The sequence below is a fragment of the Quercus lobata genome, chromosome 2 (assembly GCF_001633185.2).
Source record: "Quercus lobata isolate SW786 chromosome 2, ValleyOak3.0 Primary Assembly, whole genome shotgun sequence".
NCBI lineage: Eukaryota > Viridiplantae > Streptophyta > Magnoliopsida > Fagales > Fagaceae > Quercus > Quercus lobata.
In genome coordinates, this window is record NC_044905.1 from 20,141,711 (window position 1) to 20,160,939 (window position 19,229).

Sequence of the window (19,229 nt, forward strand, 5' to 3'; positions counted from 1 at the left end):
ATAAATAAAGTCTACTATTATTTATGCTATATATATATATATATATATATAGATGTGACTCACATGGCATGGAAAGTGGAAACAATTATTCAAATTAAGTTTTGAATTATAAATTTATGAATTTAGTATCATTTAACTTTTATTTATTTATTATAAATTAATAGTAGAGGAACGAGAAATTTGAAAAGTAAATGTCTTCATTAGAAATACTATGAGGTACCGATTATTTGATTATTTAGCTTTTATAGACGAGAATGAGTTTACTAAATATAAAAAAAAAAAAAAAATCATTTTTTAACTTATTTTTTGTTTGATAGTTCTTTTTTATGAATAAAAACGAAAAAAGAGATAAGGAACTAGGATTAATTTTATTTTCTTGATACACCCATCCAAAATGCACAAAATGCATTTGTCCTGCAGCCAAACAACCCTCATTCACCCCATTTTCCTCTGCGGTCTGCTCTACCTTGCAATCATCCACCTCTAATCACTCCTCCTGACCTGTCTCTCGCTTCAGAACTGACACTGCTGTGGAATCCAAAATGACCCCGATCTGATACACCCATTCCCATTACAAAACGTTGCACCCTTCTTCACCACCACCACCATCCGATCCCCCCAAACCAATGGAGCCAGACGTGAGCATCGAGACCTCCTCAGTGATCCGAATCGCGGTCCTGCCGATCGGCACGGTCCCTCCGGGTCTACTCCGGGAGTACCAAACGATGCTTCTCCGGCAGCAGACGATTCCGCAATCGGCAATCAGCTCCTTCTACACGGAGCACCAGAAATCACCTTTCGCGCATCAGCCATGGGACACCGGTAGCCTCCGATTCAAATTCATACTCGGCGGAGCTCCACCGAGTCCCTGGGAAGATTTCCAGTCCAATCGCAAGATCCTCGCCGTAATCGGGATCTGCCATTGTCCTTCCTCTCCAGATCTCGATTCCGTTATCGATCAATTCAACTCCGCTTGCAAATCCTACGCCTCCGCTCTCGTCCACCGCTGCTTCGCCTTTTGCCCCGGCGATTCTCAGGTAAATCACTAAACCATTCTCTATTTTGTATTTTTCATTTCACACTTGCATTTTGTAATTAGTTAGAATTGCTTTGTATTTTTGATAAATTCGGTAGCTACAAATCGGGTAGGGGGATTTGAACTTTGGACAGTTGAGCTACAGTACTCTTGGCTAGAATTAGTTAGTTTATTTTTGATGAATTCGATAGTTACAAACAAGGAGGGGGATTTGAACTCTGGACATCTCCGTTGGAAACACAATGAGGTGTCAGTTTGTTAACTAGTTGGTTAGTCTTGTGCTTACTCTAGTTATGTAATCAATACACAATCAATAATACCAAGAAGTTTATTTATCACGTTCTCTATTTTTGATACTATGACTTTGCATTAATGAAATGTGAATGGATCTTTGATAGTTGTTTGTTTCTCATTGTAGCTAGAAGATGGCAGTAAAAAAGGAGGTAATTTGAAGTTGTTTCCTCCAGCGGACACTCAAACGCAAGAGATGCATTTACAGACGATGATGCAAGACATTGCCGCGTCTCTGTTGATGGAATTCGAGAAATGGGTGCTTAAGGCAGAATCTGCTGGAACTATTCTCAAGACGCCGTTAGATTCTCAAGCCAGTCTCAATTCAGAGGAGGTTTATTTTTAGGTGTCCTATAGGAGAAATTGAATCTATATATTGAATTAATTTTACTTGGGTTGTTTGAAGTTGCAACTTAGTTACTTTTGCTTGGTAAAAAAATGCAGGTCCTCAAGGCGAAAAAGCGAAGGCTTGCCCGGTCACAAAAGACTATAGGTGATTACTGTTTGTTGGCAGGATCGCCTGTTGATGCTAGCGCCCACTACTCAACTTCACAGGAACTTGCAAGGTTGACTAGCGATTACTTTTGGTATGCTGGTGCATTGGAGGGTGGTGTTTGTGCCTTATTGGTATGCTTTTTTGCTTTCTACTTTTTCTTTTTGTTTTTAGTTTTCATTTTTCTACTCATATAGATTAGATCATTGTGCTTTCCTGGTAGGCTGTTTTGTTTTCAATATGTAGGACTTATCTTCCTTTCAATATATGGCATGTTGTACATGACCAGATAGGCAGACACACAACTATTACAATCGCTTGTGTCAGACACCTAAACTGAAAATGACAAGAGGATTAACTCATTATTACGTCGCAGATAAGAATGCCTTTCTTCACAGATTAAATGTAAATATAAAGTTTATCTAATTAATTTTGTTATGAGATGCTTACTCCCAAGGATAGTACATATGTCTAATTGTATAGAATTTCCATAAAGAACTCATAAATTTATCTATCTTTGTATCTAGATTTTACAAACTCTGATAATTTATGATTTTATGTCATTGGGATGTGTTGTAAGCCCATGAGTCAAAGTAAAATATCAAATTGGGAACAATAAATAATTAACTACTATAATTTTTTAAGCAAAGTTCTGATTGGGCATAGGAGTTGGGTCTTAGGTTTAACGCTTGCATTGCAAATTTAAAAGATGAAAAGTTCATTGGATTGGCTCCATCTACTGACAAATTTGAACTTTGGTAATAATTGCATGCCGAATTTAGTTAGTAGTTGGAAAGTAATTGATCAGTTGTGAGTTGTGACAAATGTTGGGAAGACGTGAGAATTGTTTTAAGGACCTGCAAAATCATTGTGGTCAAATGACTGCTTAGTGTATTGCGTGAATAAAGATCAAGCAACCAATACAAGGTATATGGTTGTTGTAAGATAAATGCTCTGTTTGTTTCGTTGTAAAATGTTATCAAAACATTTTAAATTTGAAAACATTTTCAGATGTTTGGTGTGGCATAATTTTTTTTTTTTCAAGCACAAACCACAAAAACAGGTGCCTCCCAACCACCAGATTTTGGGGGGGGGGGGGGGGGAGCCATTGTGTGTTTTTGTAATATGTTTTGCCAAATTATTTTTTTATTTTTATTTTTTTGGGGTAAAATGGTTTACAAAGGATTTTACGATCAACACAAAACATTTTCAAGTTTCACCAAATTTTACAATAAAACAAACACTGTAAAATGCTAAAAATGTTTTCCTGAAAAAATTATAGCGAAACAAATGGAGCAAAAATGTAGTTACACAAGTTTCTGAATTATGCATGATAGCAAAACAGATTTCTTGCTTTTCTAGTGCACGTCCTTATGTTTGGTCAAAATGAACTTTCTAAACTGTTTAGAATGCAGTGAATCATCGCCATAAATATTGAATATCTTATTATAATTTTTACTTAGGTTAACTCTTGATTGATCTTGGACCCGCACATGCAGACTCTCTGCCCTTCTATGCCCTTGGTTTACATACACATTATTTGTTTATTTACTTAATTTTCCTGTTATCAGTTAGACCGGATGGGCCAAAAGGATCCGGCTATGGAGGAAGAGGTTAGATATCGATATAATAGTGTCATCGTGCACTACAGGAAGTCATTTATTCAAGACAATGCTCAGAGGTAATTGATGCCTCTTTTAATTGGCATAAGGTGCTTGCCCCCGTTAATAAGAGTTAGCAATAAGGCTTTCTTCATATTAGTTCTTTTTTCTTTTCTTTTTTTTTTGCACTGGTTTTGTTTACAATTAATTACATTATGTTAATTGTCAAATATATATGGCTGTAAAATGGATATGGTTGATGCATCCTTCTGCTTATATAACACAAATTTGGGCTTCCCTGTTCGTTTCAAATTCTAGTTTAGTCTGTAAATAATATTGTTTTTGGTGCTTCATTACCAGTGTTGGTAAAAGCGAGGGGCGCACTTAAGCGCAAAGACCTCTTGGGGCCTAGGTGCGAAGCGCAAAGCGCAAGCGTGTGCTTGATTGAAGTGAAGCACACATTTAAAAAAAAAATTTAATAAATTTAAAAATAATTATTAATGAGAAATGCAACAATCAAATGATCAAATTATCATAGAAATTGAAATAAATTTTTTTATATAATTTATATAACATTTAGATAAGCCCTACTTTTGCAATTTTAACACAAAAACTGCAAATCAAGTCATTTTATTTTTTTGGATAAGCTAGATATGAGTACTTCCATGTAATATCCTTTCTTAAATCTCCAATATCCATAATGCCCTATGACTAATTAGTAATATTAGTTAATAATTTAATCACTTGTAACTCTATAGGAATTAGTTTGCTATGTTCAACATCAACCACCAAAGTAACTAAACAATTACCACAAATATGTTATATCGTACTTTTTTTTTCCATGAACGAGCTAAGAATACGAGGACATAGCAACATGGTAATTGGTACCAAGCAGATATTCAAAAGGGAAAAAATAGAATAAGAAGAAGAAGCTAGGTGGGTTACCGTTTCAAGGAGAAAAATCAAGAAAAAATAAAAATAAAAATAGGGAAGAACTGGGTGGTTGTGGGTTGGGTTTTAGCCTTTTAGGACAAGTTACACTCAAAATATCTTTTTTTGATAAGTAAGTTACACTAAAAACATGTCAAATCAATGGTTTATATCAATAATGTCAAGATCCTATAGTTTTATTTCAGTTTTGATTTATTTTTTTGAAAAATAAAAAAAGCGCCAAAAAGCGCGCCTAAAGCGCGCTTCTTTGAATAAGCCTAGCTTTTGAGGCAAAAAGCACTAGAGCCTTGGGGCTTCGAGCTTTGAGCTTAAGCGCGCTTTTAACAACACTCATTACCCTCTTTGTTTTTGGAACCTCTTAAAAGTAACATTATATTTATTTTTATGTTTTCTATGCAGAGTTTCACCCCTAAGCTTTGAACTTGAGGCTACACTAAAATTGGCAAGGTTCCTTTGCAGGTATAGTTTTTGTTGAACATTTATATATAGTGTAAACTATTCTTCCTAAAATAATTTCTTCATTTTACTTGTCTTTCTCTTTTAACCTTTTACAGAAGAGAGCTGGCTAAGGAGGTAGTGGAGTTGTTGACCAGTGCTGCCGATGGTGCTAAATCATTGATTGATGCCAGTGATAGGCTCATATTATTTGTTGAAATAGCTCGGTTGTATGGGACTATTGGTTATCAGCGAAAAGCTGCCTTCTTTTCAAGGCAGATTGCTCAGTTGTATCTGCAACAAGAAAATAGACTGGCTGCTATAAGTGCCATGCAAGTTTTGGCAATGACAACAAAGGCATATCGTGTTCAAAGTAGAACATCCACCTCTGAACATTCTCTTCCGAATGTGAGTATATGAGTACTAAGCAATAAAAGATGTGACCATATTTTTGGGGGACTTGGGAGTGTGTATTATCTCAACCGTTGCCATGATTTATGCAGTTGAGACATCACATGTTGGTAGTCTGTCATCCATGATTGTAGTATTCTCATGGTACTGGCTAGCAATGGTCCTTTTTCATGACTTGAATTCTGTTATCTGACCAAGCCATTCCTGTCTAAAGATGCATCTCCCATAAACCCCTACCAAACATTAATCTAATTATTTTTGAAACTCTTTTCGGCATTATATGACCCCAAAGGGTTGCTTATCCAAAAATTGTATAACCTTAAATTTTTAGATGTTGGTGATTGACAAAAAAGCTTGGATGTTCTAGCTTAAGATGAAAGAATTGATCAGATGGATGGATGAAATGTGATCATCTAAACTTCTGAAGTATTCAAACATTTCTGATCTCCATGAGACCTTCCTACAATGACGGGGCCCAAATGGAGGACAGGAGACATACTCCTTGAACCATCTTTGGGCAGTTTGTTATGCTGATAAATAAAACAAAGATATTATACATTCACGTCTTTAATTTTATAAGACTAACAAGATCCACCCCCACACCCCCCCCCCCCTTCTCCCTTTTACAATAGGTTTGATGATGCTGGCCTCATTTGGTGATTCTCTATTTCTTGATGTTAATTTATGTAAAACCTTTTTCAATATCTTTGAACCATGGTGTACTTATATGAGCTTTTGCTCTCATTTTCTTGGCTAGGAGTGCCAAGTTAAATTTACTAACACAAATAAGGTTTCATTGATTTTATGTTATATGCTTGTGTGATCTCAATTTTCCTTTTTGGTGAGGGGGGCTGCCTGGGGGGTGGGGGGTGTTCTCACTAAGCCTTCGTTTGGGAGTTCATAAAGAAATGGAATGAGTAAATTGTAAAGGAATATAAAAGAATTGAATGCATTTGAGTAATGAAAGGAATTGAATGGAATTAAGTAATCTTGTTTGGATGTTTTAAAATAAAGGAATGGAATGTAAGTAATCTTGTTCGGGAGTAATATAGAAGGATTGGAATTGAATCATTTTATAACAATATTACTATTATACCTTTATTTTAAAACAAAGAGCTGAATGTATAGGAGTATTTTGGAAGTTTTAATGAAAATTTTATTAAACTTAATTCTATTCCCTTTTATTCCTCCAAATTTTAAGGGGAATGAAAATTTGAGGTTTTAAGGGAAAAGAGAGGAATGAGTGTTCCTTTTTAACATTTTCATTCCCTCCTACTTAAACTCCCAACAAGAGAATGGTTTTTCCATTCCTTCCATTAAAACTCCCAAACAATGGAATGGAAGGAATCTTCTATTTTTTTTTTTCCCCATTCCATTCCGTCCTCCCAAATAGAGTGTTAGTATACAGCCGATGACTTGGGGGTATAAATTTTGTGTAGTGTTAAGTGAACTTGAATTTCAGTGATGGAAGGATATGCTAGCGTACTTAGTGGCATACTGTGAGTAATAATTTGCTCATTTCATTTATGTCTTTCTATTAAGTTTTTTAGAAGTACAATATTAGTTTTTTCTTTTCTCTAAATAACTTCATGTTCTGTTAAATTTGGACTCTGCCTTGCATATTCTGGAAATAATTTCTTCTTCTACCTTTGTTTCTTTACAGAAGCAAATCGGATCAAGTCATGTGGATGGTGGAAAAATGCATCATCATTCAGTAGTCTCCCTATTTGAGTCTCAATGGAGCACCCTGCAGATGGTTGTGCTGAGAGAGATACTGCTTTCTGCAGTTCGTGCAGGAGATCCTCTTGCTGCATGGAGTGCAGCAGCACGCCTACTAAGATCTTATTATCCTTTAATTACACCTGCTGGGCAAAATGGCCTTGCTAGTGCACTCTCAAATTCATCAGACAGACTTCCATCAGGAACTCGCTGTGCTGATCCTGCTTTGCCTTTCATAAGGTGCTCAATGTCCATTAGTTTTTTTTGGTAATGCCAATAAGTTCTAGGTCAAGTGGCACCTCACCTTGAAAGAGCAAGGTGGATGGTGAGTTTTCATGGACTTAATACCCACTTGACATGTGTAACTTACCAATAAAAAAACATTTTTTACAGTAAAGCTTAATAGCATTTAAATTATTTACTGAGTCTTACTCGTGATGTGGGGGCTTGGTGCACTTAATCAGTGGATTTTGAAATCTATTATCTTAATTGGGTCCTGATCAGTAATGTCAAGGATGAGGACAAATCACTATTAGTCTATCCTCCTTTCATTTTAATTTGTGGAATAACTTAGATAATTTATATTAATTTTGAATGGAATGCAGGCTTTATTCTTTTCCTCTCCATCCCTCACAAATGGACATTGTAAAGCGGAATCCAGAAAGAGAAGATTGGTGGGCTGGATCTGCTCCTTCTGGGCCTTTTATTTATACACCATTCAGCAAAGGAGAGTCAAATGAAAGCAGCAAGCAAGATCTGATCTGGGTGGTTGGAGAACCTATCCAGGTCTTGGTAGAGTTAGCAAATCCATGTGGCTTTGACTTAAGGGTTGATAGTATATATCTTTCTGTGCATTCAGGAAATTTTGATGCTTTCCCAGTTAGTGTTAATCTTCCGACCAATTCATCGAAGGTGATCACCCTATCAGGAATTCCAACTTCAGTTGGGCCAGTGACCATTCCTGGCTGTATGGTCCATTGTTTTGGTGTTGTTACTGAACACCTGTTTAAAGATGTTGACAATCTTTTACTTGGAGCAACACAAGGACTTGTGCTTTCTGACCCATTTCGGTGCTGTGGGTCTGCAAAGTTGAGGAATGTATCTTTCCCAAATATTTCTGTTGTACCACCGCTTCCATTGCTAGTGCCACATGTTGGTGGTGGTGATGGGGCCATTATATTATATGAAGGTGAAATTCGTGATCTGTGGATTAACCTGGCTAATGCTGGTACAGTTCCAGTTGAGCAGGTGCATATTTCACTGTCAGGGAAAAACCAAGATTGTGTCATCTCAGTGGCATATGAAACCTTAAAAGCTGCCCTCCCTTTGAAGCCTGGTTCAGAAGTAACAATACCTGTGACCTTAAAAGCCTGGCAGCTTGGCTTAGTGGATCCTGATCCTGCAGCTGGCAAGAGTGCCTTTGGTAGCATGATGAGGCATTTCAAAGATGGAAGCAGCCCCACAGTGGTGATCCATTATGCAGGTACATGCGTTGAACTACACACATAATATTGCTCTTTCTCCCTCTCTCTCTCTTTCTTGATGAATTTATGTATTATTAGCTCTGATAGTATCTAGAAAATCCACCAATGCACCATGACAAGTTCCACCAGCTGTAAATACCCGCAAGTTCTTATCATAACAAAATTCTATTATGGTCTGAATTGGGGCCATACACCCCAGAGGAAGCTATTAAATTACCAACCAGTCAACCACACACCTAAATTTGCACGAAATTGAGTACATACCTTTTGCTACCTCAATTATCTCCACCACCCTGTCCCATAGCAACAAATTGCCTCCTAAGTTCCCTTCAGCCTCCAAGAAATCCCAATTTACAAACTGACTGCCCCACAAACTGTCAAACTCCTCACCGCTGCTCTGTTAAGAGCCTCCATTTTAGTTTCATGTAAACAATGTCACCCTCCACATTCTGAGTGAATTTTTAACTCTCTTATCTCTTTTCTCTGTCATTTAGACGTGTGATGTTCCGTAACGTGATCCTAAAATTCATGATACCAACTGTAAAGCCCTATCCTTTCTACTGCAACCCCTATTATCTCTTCCCCTTGTGTCATAGTTCACAGATGAAGCTAAAAGTTTTTAAGTTCCCTCACCCTTTCATACCTGGTTTCAGGCTTTTCATTTTCCGTGGTCTAGTGTTCTTTGTAGCCTTCCATCAACCTTCAATAGCCATAGACAACCTCGTAGCTTCTTCCTATGCCCGTCAAAAAACTCCCCAAAATCTACTGAAATCCTTAATTCATTTCATTATTCAATCCAAGGGTTGAGTTTGGCACCAGTCCACAGAATCCTGGTGGTCCTGACGTATGTTCAGGGTGTGGCTTTGTAGCCTCGTGCTCTTGGTTCACCAACAGCCACATTTGGGAATTTCCCTTGCTCTTCAATTCGATCCTCCGATTTAAAAAACCTTGGAAATTGTCATACTATGCCCCACCTACAAGACTTGGTTAATCATCTTCTCTAGGATCTTCACTTTGGCGAAGAGCCTCATCATGCTGTTTAAGTGCTACAGACTAAACCTTCGCTTTCTTTTATTTATTTATTTTTTATCCCACCATATTTCTTTTTCCTTTTTTTTTTGTTGTCTCCTGCTAATTGTACCAATTCTTCACACATTAGCATCTCTAAAACCCAAACTCTCACTTGTCTACTCAACCAAACCACCCTTTTTTTGGGATCTTTCCCCCTTTGACATTTTATTTAGTCCCCTCTCTCTTTTTATCTTAACCTATCTTCCCCATCCTGGGGATTTTATTTTCATTAAAAATGGCCATCTTAGCTTTGGGCTCCTTGAATTGGCCTAATGGCGTTGATGTTGTTGGTCCTGATGATCATGGCGTTGTTGAAATCACAGGCCAATGGGACTACTTTATGCTGGACCCAATTAGGTTTATGAAACACGTGCTAGCCATCAGGTTTGGGAGGAGGAGTGATGAAGGTGGTGGAGAGGGACGAATTGGATTTGTTTTGGGTCTAGTGGAGGAGGAGGTGAGTGCAGGGAGGTCCAGGCAGTGGGGCTAGAGGGCGGTGTTGGTGAGGTTTGGATGGTGCAAGTGAGGGAGTGGACCAGTGAGGTTAGCAGAGCCTAGAGAGAAAGGACTAGACAAACTAGAGCAGTGGATTAATGAGAAACCATTGGGAGAGTAAGAAATTTTGCAAAATAAGTGACATGGAAAGCAATGCTTTCCTCACTATTGGATCTCGTGAAAATTAATCATTTAAAATAGGTTTTGATTTAAATCCAACCCCTACATTAAAATATGAGTACAAGATCCAATTTGGAGAATTCTTTTTCAGTCATCAAGTTTAAGTTAACTTGATCTAGACTCTAGTTCAGTTGTTTTGGCTGAGGATTTGTTAGGTAAGGTATTAGTGTACATTAATGGCTAAAAGACCAATATGGCTATTCATGCTAACCTGAGTGGATATGTCAGGCCACAATGAATACACTCGGATATTTTCACAAGATCAGTACAATCATAATCTGGTGTCGCTCATGTTTGTAAGTAATATGATGGAAGTACAATAAAAAACATTGACATTTTAAAGATAAGACATTGTAGCTTAACTAGTTGGCACTTCCTGGTATTTTCAACGGAGACATCCAGCGTTCAAATCCACTTAACCCCAACTATTGAATTTAAAAAAAGAAAAAGAAAAAAGAAAAGGTTAAAGGATTTTAAAGGGTAGAGGACCTTCCCCCCCCCACCCTCCCCCCCAAAAAAAAGAAAAAAAAGAAAAAAAAAAGACTTCAGGTTCTCATTCTTTAACTAACTAATTGTTGCTCCTGCTGAATGGATATTTAATTCCAAAAAGACTACTGTTTTTACTTTTAATTTTAATCTTAAATCTTCACAGAATTTCCTGCATCTTGTTTTATCATGGAGGAACATTTGAAACACAATTTTTGAAATTTGAAAATGAATTGTTAAGCATCCAACCCAAAAACTTTGGGGAGAAGTCAACTAGTTCGTAAGCACATATGAAAATACACACCTAATTAATTTGGGACTCTTAAACACACCCTATTGCCTCCAAATTCCTAGAGCCAATAAATAATAAATGAGGCTTTGATACTATGCTAGAGCATCCAACTCAAAAGCTTAAGCTATTAGGTGGAGAGGCCTTACAAGTATATATACCTACAACAAAGCACACAGTACACACTCAACTGATGTGGAAGTTGCACCTCATCTCATGTTCAAGCCATTGGCGATAGAAATCACAAGTCTAATGACCCAGCTGGAACCGAAATAAACATAAATGGGCCTAGAGCATAAAGTCCAATAACAAATAAACTAGTTCTGATTTTGAACAGAGTGGGTGATTCAAACTTTGAATCTGTCTCTACTCTATACTTTCATGTGTCAAGCTTCAATCTTTAAGGGAGAGTCTAAGCCCACACATGAAGGTGAGTGTTAGAATAATGGATAAATAATTAATAAATTCCTTTTGTCAGTTTAGGCTTTGGGGATAAGTGGTATTTATGAGGAATTATTAGCGCATCCAGATATGGGGAGCCTTCCATTGGTGCGTCATACTTCTTAAACATCTGCACTGCGAATTGAAGAACGGACTTTTTAGGCCATTTATAGTCTATCTTGTCTATGGAAAGGAGGCAGAATAATTAATTTTGTTTTATGTTTTCGGTTATTTCTTTGGTAAGGAGGTCAATAGTTTGAATCTCCTCTTCTTCCTCCCATTGGGGCCAAAACTTACAAAAAGAATTTGTTATTCGTAATTTTCTTTGGTTACATTGAAATATTGATTGGGCTATAGCTCTCCAAGTACCATTTGTATTACTTATGGCATAAACATTTGGTAGTTTTACTTTCTGACAGTAGTATTCTCTTTTCATTTTGCTTTTCAGGGTCTCTGTCAAGTTCTGGAGATCCTTCAACAGTTGGATCGTCTGTGCCTCCTGGAAGACGACTGGTTGTTCCCTTGCAGATTTGTGTTTTGCAGGGTTTGTCCTTTGTAAAGGCTCGATTACTTTCAATGGAAATTCCTGCACATGTGGGTGAAAACCTTCCTAAGCCAGTTCATGTTGATAGTCAATCTACTGAAAGAGCTATTGGTTCTGAAAGTAAATTAGACAGATTGGTGAAAATTGATCCTTTCAGAGGAAGTTGGGGACTTCGTTTTCTTGAACTTGAGTTGTCTAATCCAACTGATGTTGTGTTTGACATTAGTGTTTCTGTCCAGTTGGAAAACCTCAGCAATGCGGATAATGATTCTGCTGACCAAGATGCTGTTGAATATGGTTATCCTAAAACAAGAATCGATAGAGATTGCTCCGCAAGGGTATTGATACCACTGGAGCACTTTAAACTACCTATTCTTGATGGTTCCTTCTTTATGAAGGATATTCAGGCAGATGGTCCAACTGGCAGCAGAAATTCAAGTTTTTCAGAAAAGAATGCTAAGGCTGAACTTAATGCTTCAATCAAGAACCTCATTTCTAGAATAAAGGTCAGATGGCAATCAGGGCGGAATAGCTCTGGAGAATTGAATATCAAGGATGCTATACAAGCAGCACTTCAGGCATCTGTAATGGATGTACTGTTGCCAGATCCATTGACATTTGGCTTCAGGCTTCTTAGAAATGGTCTTGAGCCTGCAAAACTTGATTCACCCAATGAGTTAAATAGTAGTGTTCAATCTTCTGCATCTAAAGGTCCTGTACTGGCACATGACATGACTCCTATGGAAGTTCTGGTTCGTAATAACACTAAGGATTTGATTAAAATGAATCTCAGTATTACATGCAGAGATGTAGCTGGAGAAAATTGTGTAGAGGGTGCCAAGGCAACTGTCTTATGGGCTGGTGAGTTTCTTTCATGATGCGTTTATATTGAGTGTTCCGGTTTCGCAAATCTACTATAATCATTTGATGCTAGTTATTTACATTGTATAATTGTTGCACTAGTAAGTTCACAAACTAGAATATTGCCACACTTCTTTTGAGAGGCTAATCAGGATCCTGCCTATGATGATTTTGAAAGCATGCCAATTTAGTGTTATGAAAATCTTTTGAGTGTAACATAGGCATATAAAAGACACGAATTTCTTTGTTATCCCCATTATTGAAAACCTATTGACTAGTTTTTATTCTTTTTTTAATTTTATTTTAGGTATTTTGAGTGGGATCACAATTGAGATTCCTCCACTTCAAGAAATCAAGCATTCTTTCTCTTTGTATTTTCTTGTCCCGGGTGAATATACATTGGTAGCTGCTGCATTGATAGATGATGCTAATGACATCCTCAGGGCTAGAGCAAGGACTCATTCCCCCGATGAGCCAATCTTCTGTTGTGGACCTCCGTATAATGTCCGTGTCATTGGGACTGCCTGATAGTTTTTGGTCTGTCCTTATTGATTGGAAACTCCCATAGCAGATAATAGTAGATTAATTAAAGGGTTGCTGCTCATAGTAGACTAAAGTGCCAATTTTTTATATGGGACCGGCAAGAGTTATGCATTGCCTTTTCTTCTTTCTCTCTTTCAGTGAACCACCTTCTACTGAAAGTTAAAGTTTCTTCCTTATTTATTTTTTTTTTTGGTGGTGTTATGAAAAAAAAATGTATAACTAGATCTGTAGCTGCTTGTATATCGATGTTTTAAGCATTATATTGAAACACTTTATTTTTTCTAGGCATTTTGATGTTGTATCATATTGTTAAAAAAAGTTGTTGCATTTTGATGTTGCAATCTGATTATTGAAAATGCATTGATGGTTCATTATAGGATAAAATTGAACTATTATATGAAATCTATGTAGAAATAAATGAAATCCATGTTGACTAATAGCCAGATTTTCTGATTATTTATGAAATAGTGCAAAGTGAAGTTGAACTCTTAATATCAAAGCTTGCTGAATCTAAAGGCCTATAAGACTCCTGGTATTTGGATGTGTTCCTTTTCTGAGTGCTGCATATTTTCTTAATTCATGATAATCCACTCTAGCTATTGTTCCGTGCAATATTAGATCTGGTTAAATGATTAAAATGTCCTAGATAATTGAAAAAGAGATAGGACGTGAAATGAGTTGAAAAGGAGAGGTAGTAAATGGTTAAATCTGAATAATTCAGCCAAAAATAATAATAATTCGGAATTGACAAAGAGATAGTCACAAATGAGTCTAAAAAGGATTGAGAATTGAGATTGATTAATTTATAGTTGATAAATAGATAGGACTGTAATAATTAGTAAATGAATCTATGAAGGATTGTAAATGGTTAATTTAGAAGTGATAAAGATATCAACGTTGCTGGCATCGGAGTAGTTATTCAAGCTCTTCTGAGTGGCGATGCAGATCTGTCCGAGTATGTTCATGTGATTGAAGATATCCTCTTCCAAGTTAACGAGTTAAGTTTTTTCTGTTTCTGTCATGTTAAACGCAATTGTAATTGTGTTGCTGATGCCCTGGCTAAAAAAAGCCAAATTCTGTGTTTTGATTAATGTTCCTTAGTTATGTTCAATAAAATACCATTCTGGTTTCTCAAAAAAAGAAGAAGATAAAAGAGAAAATGTAGTGTGTGAAAAAAAGATGGTGTGAATGATTAATTTAGAATTGATAAAGATATAGGTCCGTATAGATGTCAATCAAGTGTAGCAAGGTCGAATTAGGGTGTCCCCTCCATGCAAGAAAAACCTGTGTAAAACAGGAGCATGTCGTTTCGAGATAGGATGCATAGCGGAGATATTTTGTTATCCCTAATTAGATGGTTAAAGAGAATTAAAAAGAGTGATGATAATGAGAGTGCTAAGAGAGAATAATACAAATGTATTTAGGAGATGATAATACAAAATTAAATTATAAATCAGATATTGAAAAAATTAAATTTTATATTGGAGGTGAGATAAAAGGCTAGATGGGATAGGGTAAGCAAAATTCATCCACTATTATAGATGGGAAAAACCTGCACATGTCAGAAGGGATAGAGAATTTTTGTCATCCCTACCTCTGTTTATATATTAAATGAGCTGAAATTTGTTCAAAACATTTCCTTAGTTATGGAAAAGATCCAAATATCCAATACACATTTAAGTCAAGTGTTGTGCCCCAAGTTTTACCATTTACCTAAATGGTCACAATTCCATTTGCACTTTGTAGGCCCTACTCTTTAGTAAATATTTTGTATTTACTTATTTACAGCTCTCGTCTTCCTTCTTTTGTTTTTGTTTTTTTTTTGGTGTCTAGGTTACTAGTTGTGTTGCTCATTGCATCATGACCACCTCTCCACCCAGCAGAATGGATAGTAAATTTGACATTAAGTGTGTTTAAAGTTGATCTCAATAGTGGGTTAGAATTGAGTCTCATCAAAGGACTTGGACCCCTTTACATTTGTCCAACAAGGGATTTTCTATGCGTTTTTTTATTTTATTTTATATATCTATATATATATATTTTATATGAAGGATTTTCTATGTGTATTAAACCACTATAGGATCATATATTTTATTATGTTATACTTTAACTCTTTTGTTTCTTTTATTGTGTCATATTTCCCTTTCTTTCATACAAATATACAACTCAAAAGCATATTTTTTTGCACTTTGAAGCAAGCAACGAACTTCGAAGAATGATTGATACCCAGGTAATCTTAGTCGTAAACGATGGATACTAGGTGTTGTGTGTATCAACCTATGTGGTGTTGTAACCAAACATTAAGTATCCCATCTAAGAAGTGCATTTGCAAGAATGAAACTCCACAGTCCACAAGACTAATAATTGGAGTCCTCTAAATAACACCCAGTATATGAGATGCTAATGGTTTTTAAATAGCTTTTATTAGAATTGTTAAGCTAGCTTTCTATGTATCCCTTTTCTATTTTCAACTTTGATAAGATATTGATTCTATAAAAAAATTTAAACAAAAGGAAAAAAAGAAAAGAAAAAAGAAGACTTTAATAAGATACAGGATTAGAATAACAGATTCAAGCTTTTGGGGTTTTATTGGGTCATAATTTATAACCATTTGGGCTTGGACCATTTACTGGAAAGCCCATAATTAGTGACACGTGAAGATTCAATATAACCTATTGGTATCTTTTAATTTTTGACTTAATGATAATGCAGATTAATCATCATAGAACAAACACCTTAAATTAAAATTTTATTTTATTTATCAATTTTTTTTTTTTTTGTTTTCATGTTTTGTTATTTTTCCAGACAAAATGTTAAAAATTTACTAGGGCACGCTGATGGATTGAAAAATTAAAGACTGAATATTGTGAAAGCGAAAAGATGAGACCTCCCTGAAATTGGCTATTAGGAGAAGGTGACTCCTCATGGGTCACATTTTCTATCCTACCGACAAATTCAATTTTTATGATGTGTGGGTTTAGGCATATTTATATTAATTATTGTATATAAGATTAATATGTCATTAGTCATCTTTAATGTCGACAATATATGAGTGATTTGATTGCTCTTATGATTTCTTATCATTCTTAATATCTATGACAAGCTTTGTTGTAGCAATTTTTCACGTTGATAATGATATGGATTTGATTAGCACTGTTAATTTCTTTTAATTCTTTGAATTTCCTCTTTTTATTTTTGCAAGGACCGGATAAGAGCAATGGCGTAAAGTGCATTGTGTGGTTTTGGCTGAAAGGATTCAACAAATTTGTTTTGTAGTCTTGACTCTTTAAAGATTTTGTCAAGACATTAAAACTCTTTAAAGATTTTGTCAAGACTCTTGACAAAATCTTTAAAGAGTTTTAATCTTCTGTTCTTTACCGGTTGGGGAGATGAAACATGCACTGTATTTAAAATGGAAATGCAAAAGAAGAATATGGAAAATGTGAGATTTCTAATAATTATGAAAATGATTGTGATAGATTAGCTAAAGGACAAGATATAATAGTTAAATAATAAATGCTCCTTGATCCTTGCCTGCTTTCCTTCTATAACACAAGAAACACATATTTCCTACAGGAGAAAAAAAAAAAAAAAAAAAAATCTCAATCCCTTCTAAAAAGTTTCCGAAACTTTCTCGAAAATCAGAAATGATTTTTGCCTTTAAATTTTAATAATTTTACCATTTTTTTTTGTGTGTGGATAATTCGCATTTAGCTTTATAAATAACGCAGGGCTTTTAAGAATAATAATAATAAAAAAAATTTCTATCATTCATCTCAAAAAAAAAAAAAAAAAAAAGTAAAATGGACAAAGTTTAGTTATAAAATTGGTTGTAGCCTAATGCTTCAATCTTACTCAATATCACTAAAATTACTACAATTTTGAAAATCCAGCCGTTGGATTGCTTATTGTTTACGCTTTTAATACACATGTCAAATTCTGTGTCAATCGGATATTATTTATTATATGATTTATTAGGTTATATTTTATGCATAATTTAAACTACAAAAATTTGCAATTTAAACAATTGATTGATGGCATAGTTATTGATCTTTAATTTTCTAAAAATTTTGCATGGAGGATATAAGAAGAAAATGAAATCCAATGGTAGATTTGTTAAAATTCATCTTCAATAAAAAAATATTGAGTAAAGTTGTACTTTTAGATTACAACCAATTTTATAGTTAAACTTTGTCCTAGTAAAATTAACCGTGGTTATTTTTGTTTAGTTTTCTTTCAAAACAATGAGAGAGTCGAAACTTAGATCAGACAACATGAGACCTTCTTCCAATAATAGAGTTGATTATCTTATATATGAGCCTGTTTTATGGAGCAATCAGCAAGCCACTCACAAAATTTGGAACCCAAAACCTTATGAGTAGGGAGTAAACTAACAAGATACCACCTCCGATAGTACAAGATGCTTGGCAGGCAGCGTAGAGAGGTGAATTCAGTAATATTTATTATTTTGTTTGAACGTAAACCATAATGATAGATTGATAGTCCTACTACTTGACCTCCTAAACTTTATTTTTTTAAAAATTAAATAATAATATTCAGAGAGGAGAAATGTTATAATAAATTAGTAATAGGTGTTTATTATGATGCAAGAGGCTCAAAAGTCATTGTTGGTTCTTCTTAAAAAAAAAAAAAAACTCATTGTTGTCGTATGTCCATACAGTTGTAAATTAAGCAAATTAATCCTAAAAAGTAATAAGTTCATAAAATATGATTTCTCTCTCTCTATATTTTTTTTAAAATATACAATTTGATAATTATGGTAATATAATAATTGATAATCATTTATTATGATTGTCGTTTTTTCTTTTCTTTTTTGAGAAACATATTATGATTATCTTATATACATAACTATCTATTCTACTATTTAAAGAAAATATGATGTGGCAGAATTCTAATGAATGTTATAAGTATAAGAGGTTTTATGGGGAATTTTTATAGAATTTAAGCTTAATTAAAAATATTTTTTTGAGAAACAATTAAAAAAATTTATTAGAATAATAAAGTGATAAAACTTGGATTTTCAAAAGATTATATGTGTAACAAAAAAAAAAAAAAACTTCATTTTATATAATATACAGATATACATGATACAATACAACTGAGTGGTATCACAAGGAATATTATGACTATAAATTTTAATCCTTTCCAATAGTTGAAAAGAATAATATTAGTATAGGAGTTTTTTTTCATCTAATATTGTGAATTTGTGATGAAGAAAAAAAATCATTTTTTTTTCTTCATCATATTGCCTTTTAACCTCCTGATTTTTTTTCTTCATCATATTGCCTTTTAACCTCCATTTATTTAGTGTGGTGTGAGACATAGATTTTTTTTTTCCTAAAAATTTTAGCAGAAAATAATTTCTAAAATTAAGTTATATTTTTAATGGGATTTTCTATTATCCAAATATATTTTTCCTTTTACTTATTTTTCTTAATACTATCAAACACAAGAAAATGTGTGAAACTATTTTTACAATAAATTTTTCATTGAAACAAATGTAGCGTTAAATATACTTCTTTTTTTGGGGGTAAAGCGTTAAATATACTTTTGACACCACTTAACCTAAATATTTAGTTTTTTTTTTTTTTTTTAAATAAGTAAAAAGGAGGGGTAAAGGAGGACAACTTGAGTTAGCGTATTCCATCTAAGCTTGACCACAGTGACACTCCATGTGTTCTCTAATTTTTCCTTGGGAGCTCTCCATGTGCTGCGACTTACACGCATGTATATATACCAAGTGTGTCATTCACTATCACAAACTTTTCCTTTTCGAAATTTAGTAGCCATCACTCATCATATATTGAAAAGTGAAAACTTCCAAAACCATGCTAATAAAAGTGCCAAAATATTTTTTAATTTCCCTGGATACATAAA

General features: G+C 34.7%; 1 protein-coding gene across 1 annotated transcript; it reads left to right on the plus strand.

Moving 5' to 3' along the window:
- The first annotated feature begins 393 nt into the window (after positions 1-393).
- Positions 394-13,619, plus strand: LOC115974888 (trafficking protein particle complex II-specific subunit 120 homolog). The gene is made up of 10 exons (XM_031095436.1): positions 394-1,037; positions 1,455-1,661; positions 1,772-1,954; positions 3,392-3,501; positions 4,772-4,831; positions 4,927-5,215; positions 6,882-7,177; positions 7,543-8,420; positions 11,832-12,788; positions 13,096-13,619. The coding sequence occupies exons 1-10, from the start codon at positions 627-629 to the stop codon at positions 13,314-13,316; spliced, it is 3,612 nt and encodes a 1,203-aa protein (XP_030951296.1). The 5' UTR covers positions 394-626; the 3' UTR covers positions 13,317-13,619.
- Positions 13,620-19,229: the final 5,610 nt, after the last annotated feature.

What these genes read in the sequence shown, in the direction of transcription:
- LOC115974888 (XM_031095436.1), top strand. Translation starts at nt 627, where the DNA reads ATGGAGCCAGACGTGAGCATCGAGACCTCCTCAGTGATCCGAATCGCG. An exon ending in CCTGCTTTGCCTTTCATAAG is followed by an intron (nt 7,178 to 7,542) that starts GTGCTCAATGTC and finishes AATGGAATGCAG; the next exon opens with GCTTTATTCTTTTCCTCTCC. An exon ending in GGCAACTGTCTTATGGGCTG is followed by an intron (nt 12,789 to 13,095) that starts GTGAGTTTCTTT and finishes ATTTTATTTTAG; the next exon opens with GTATTTTGAGTGGGATCACA.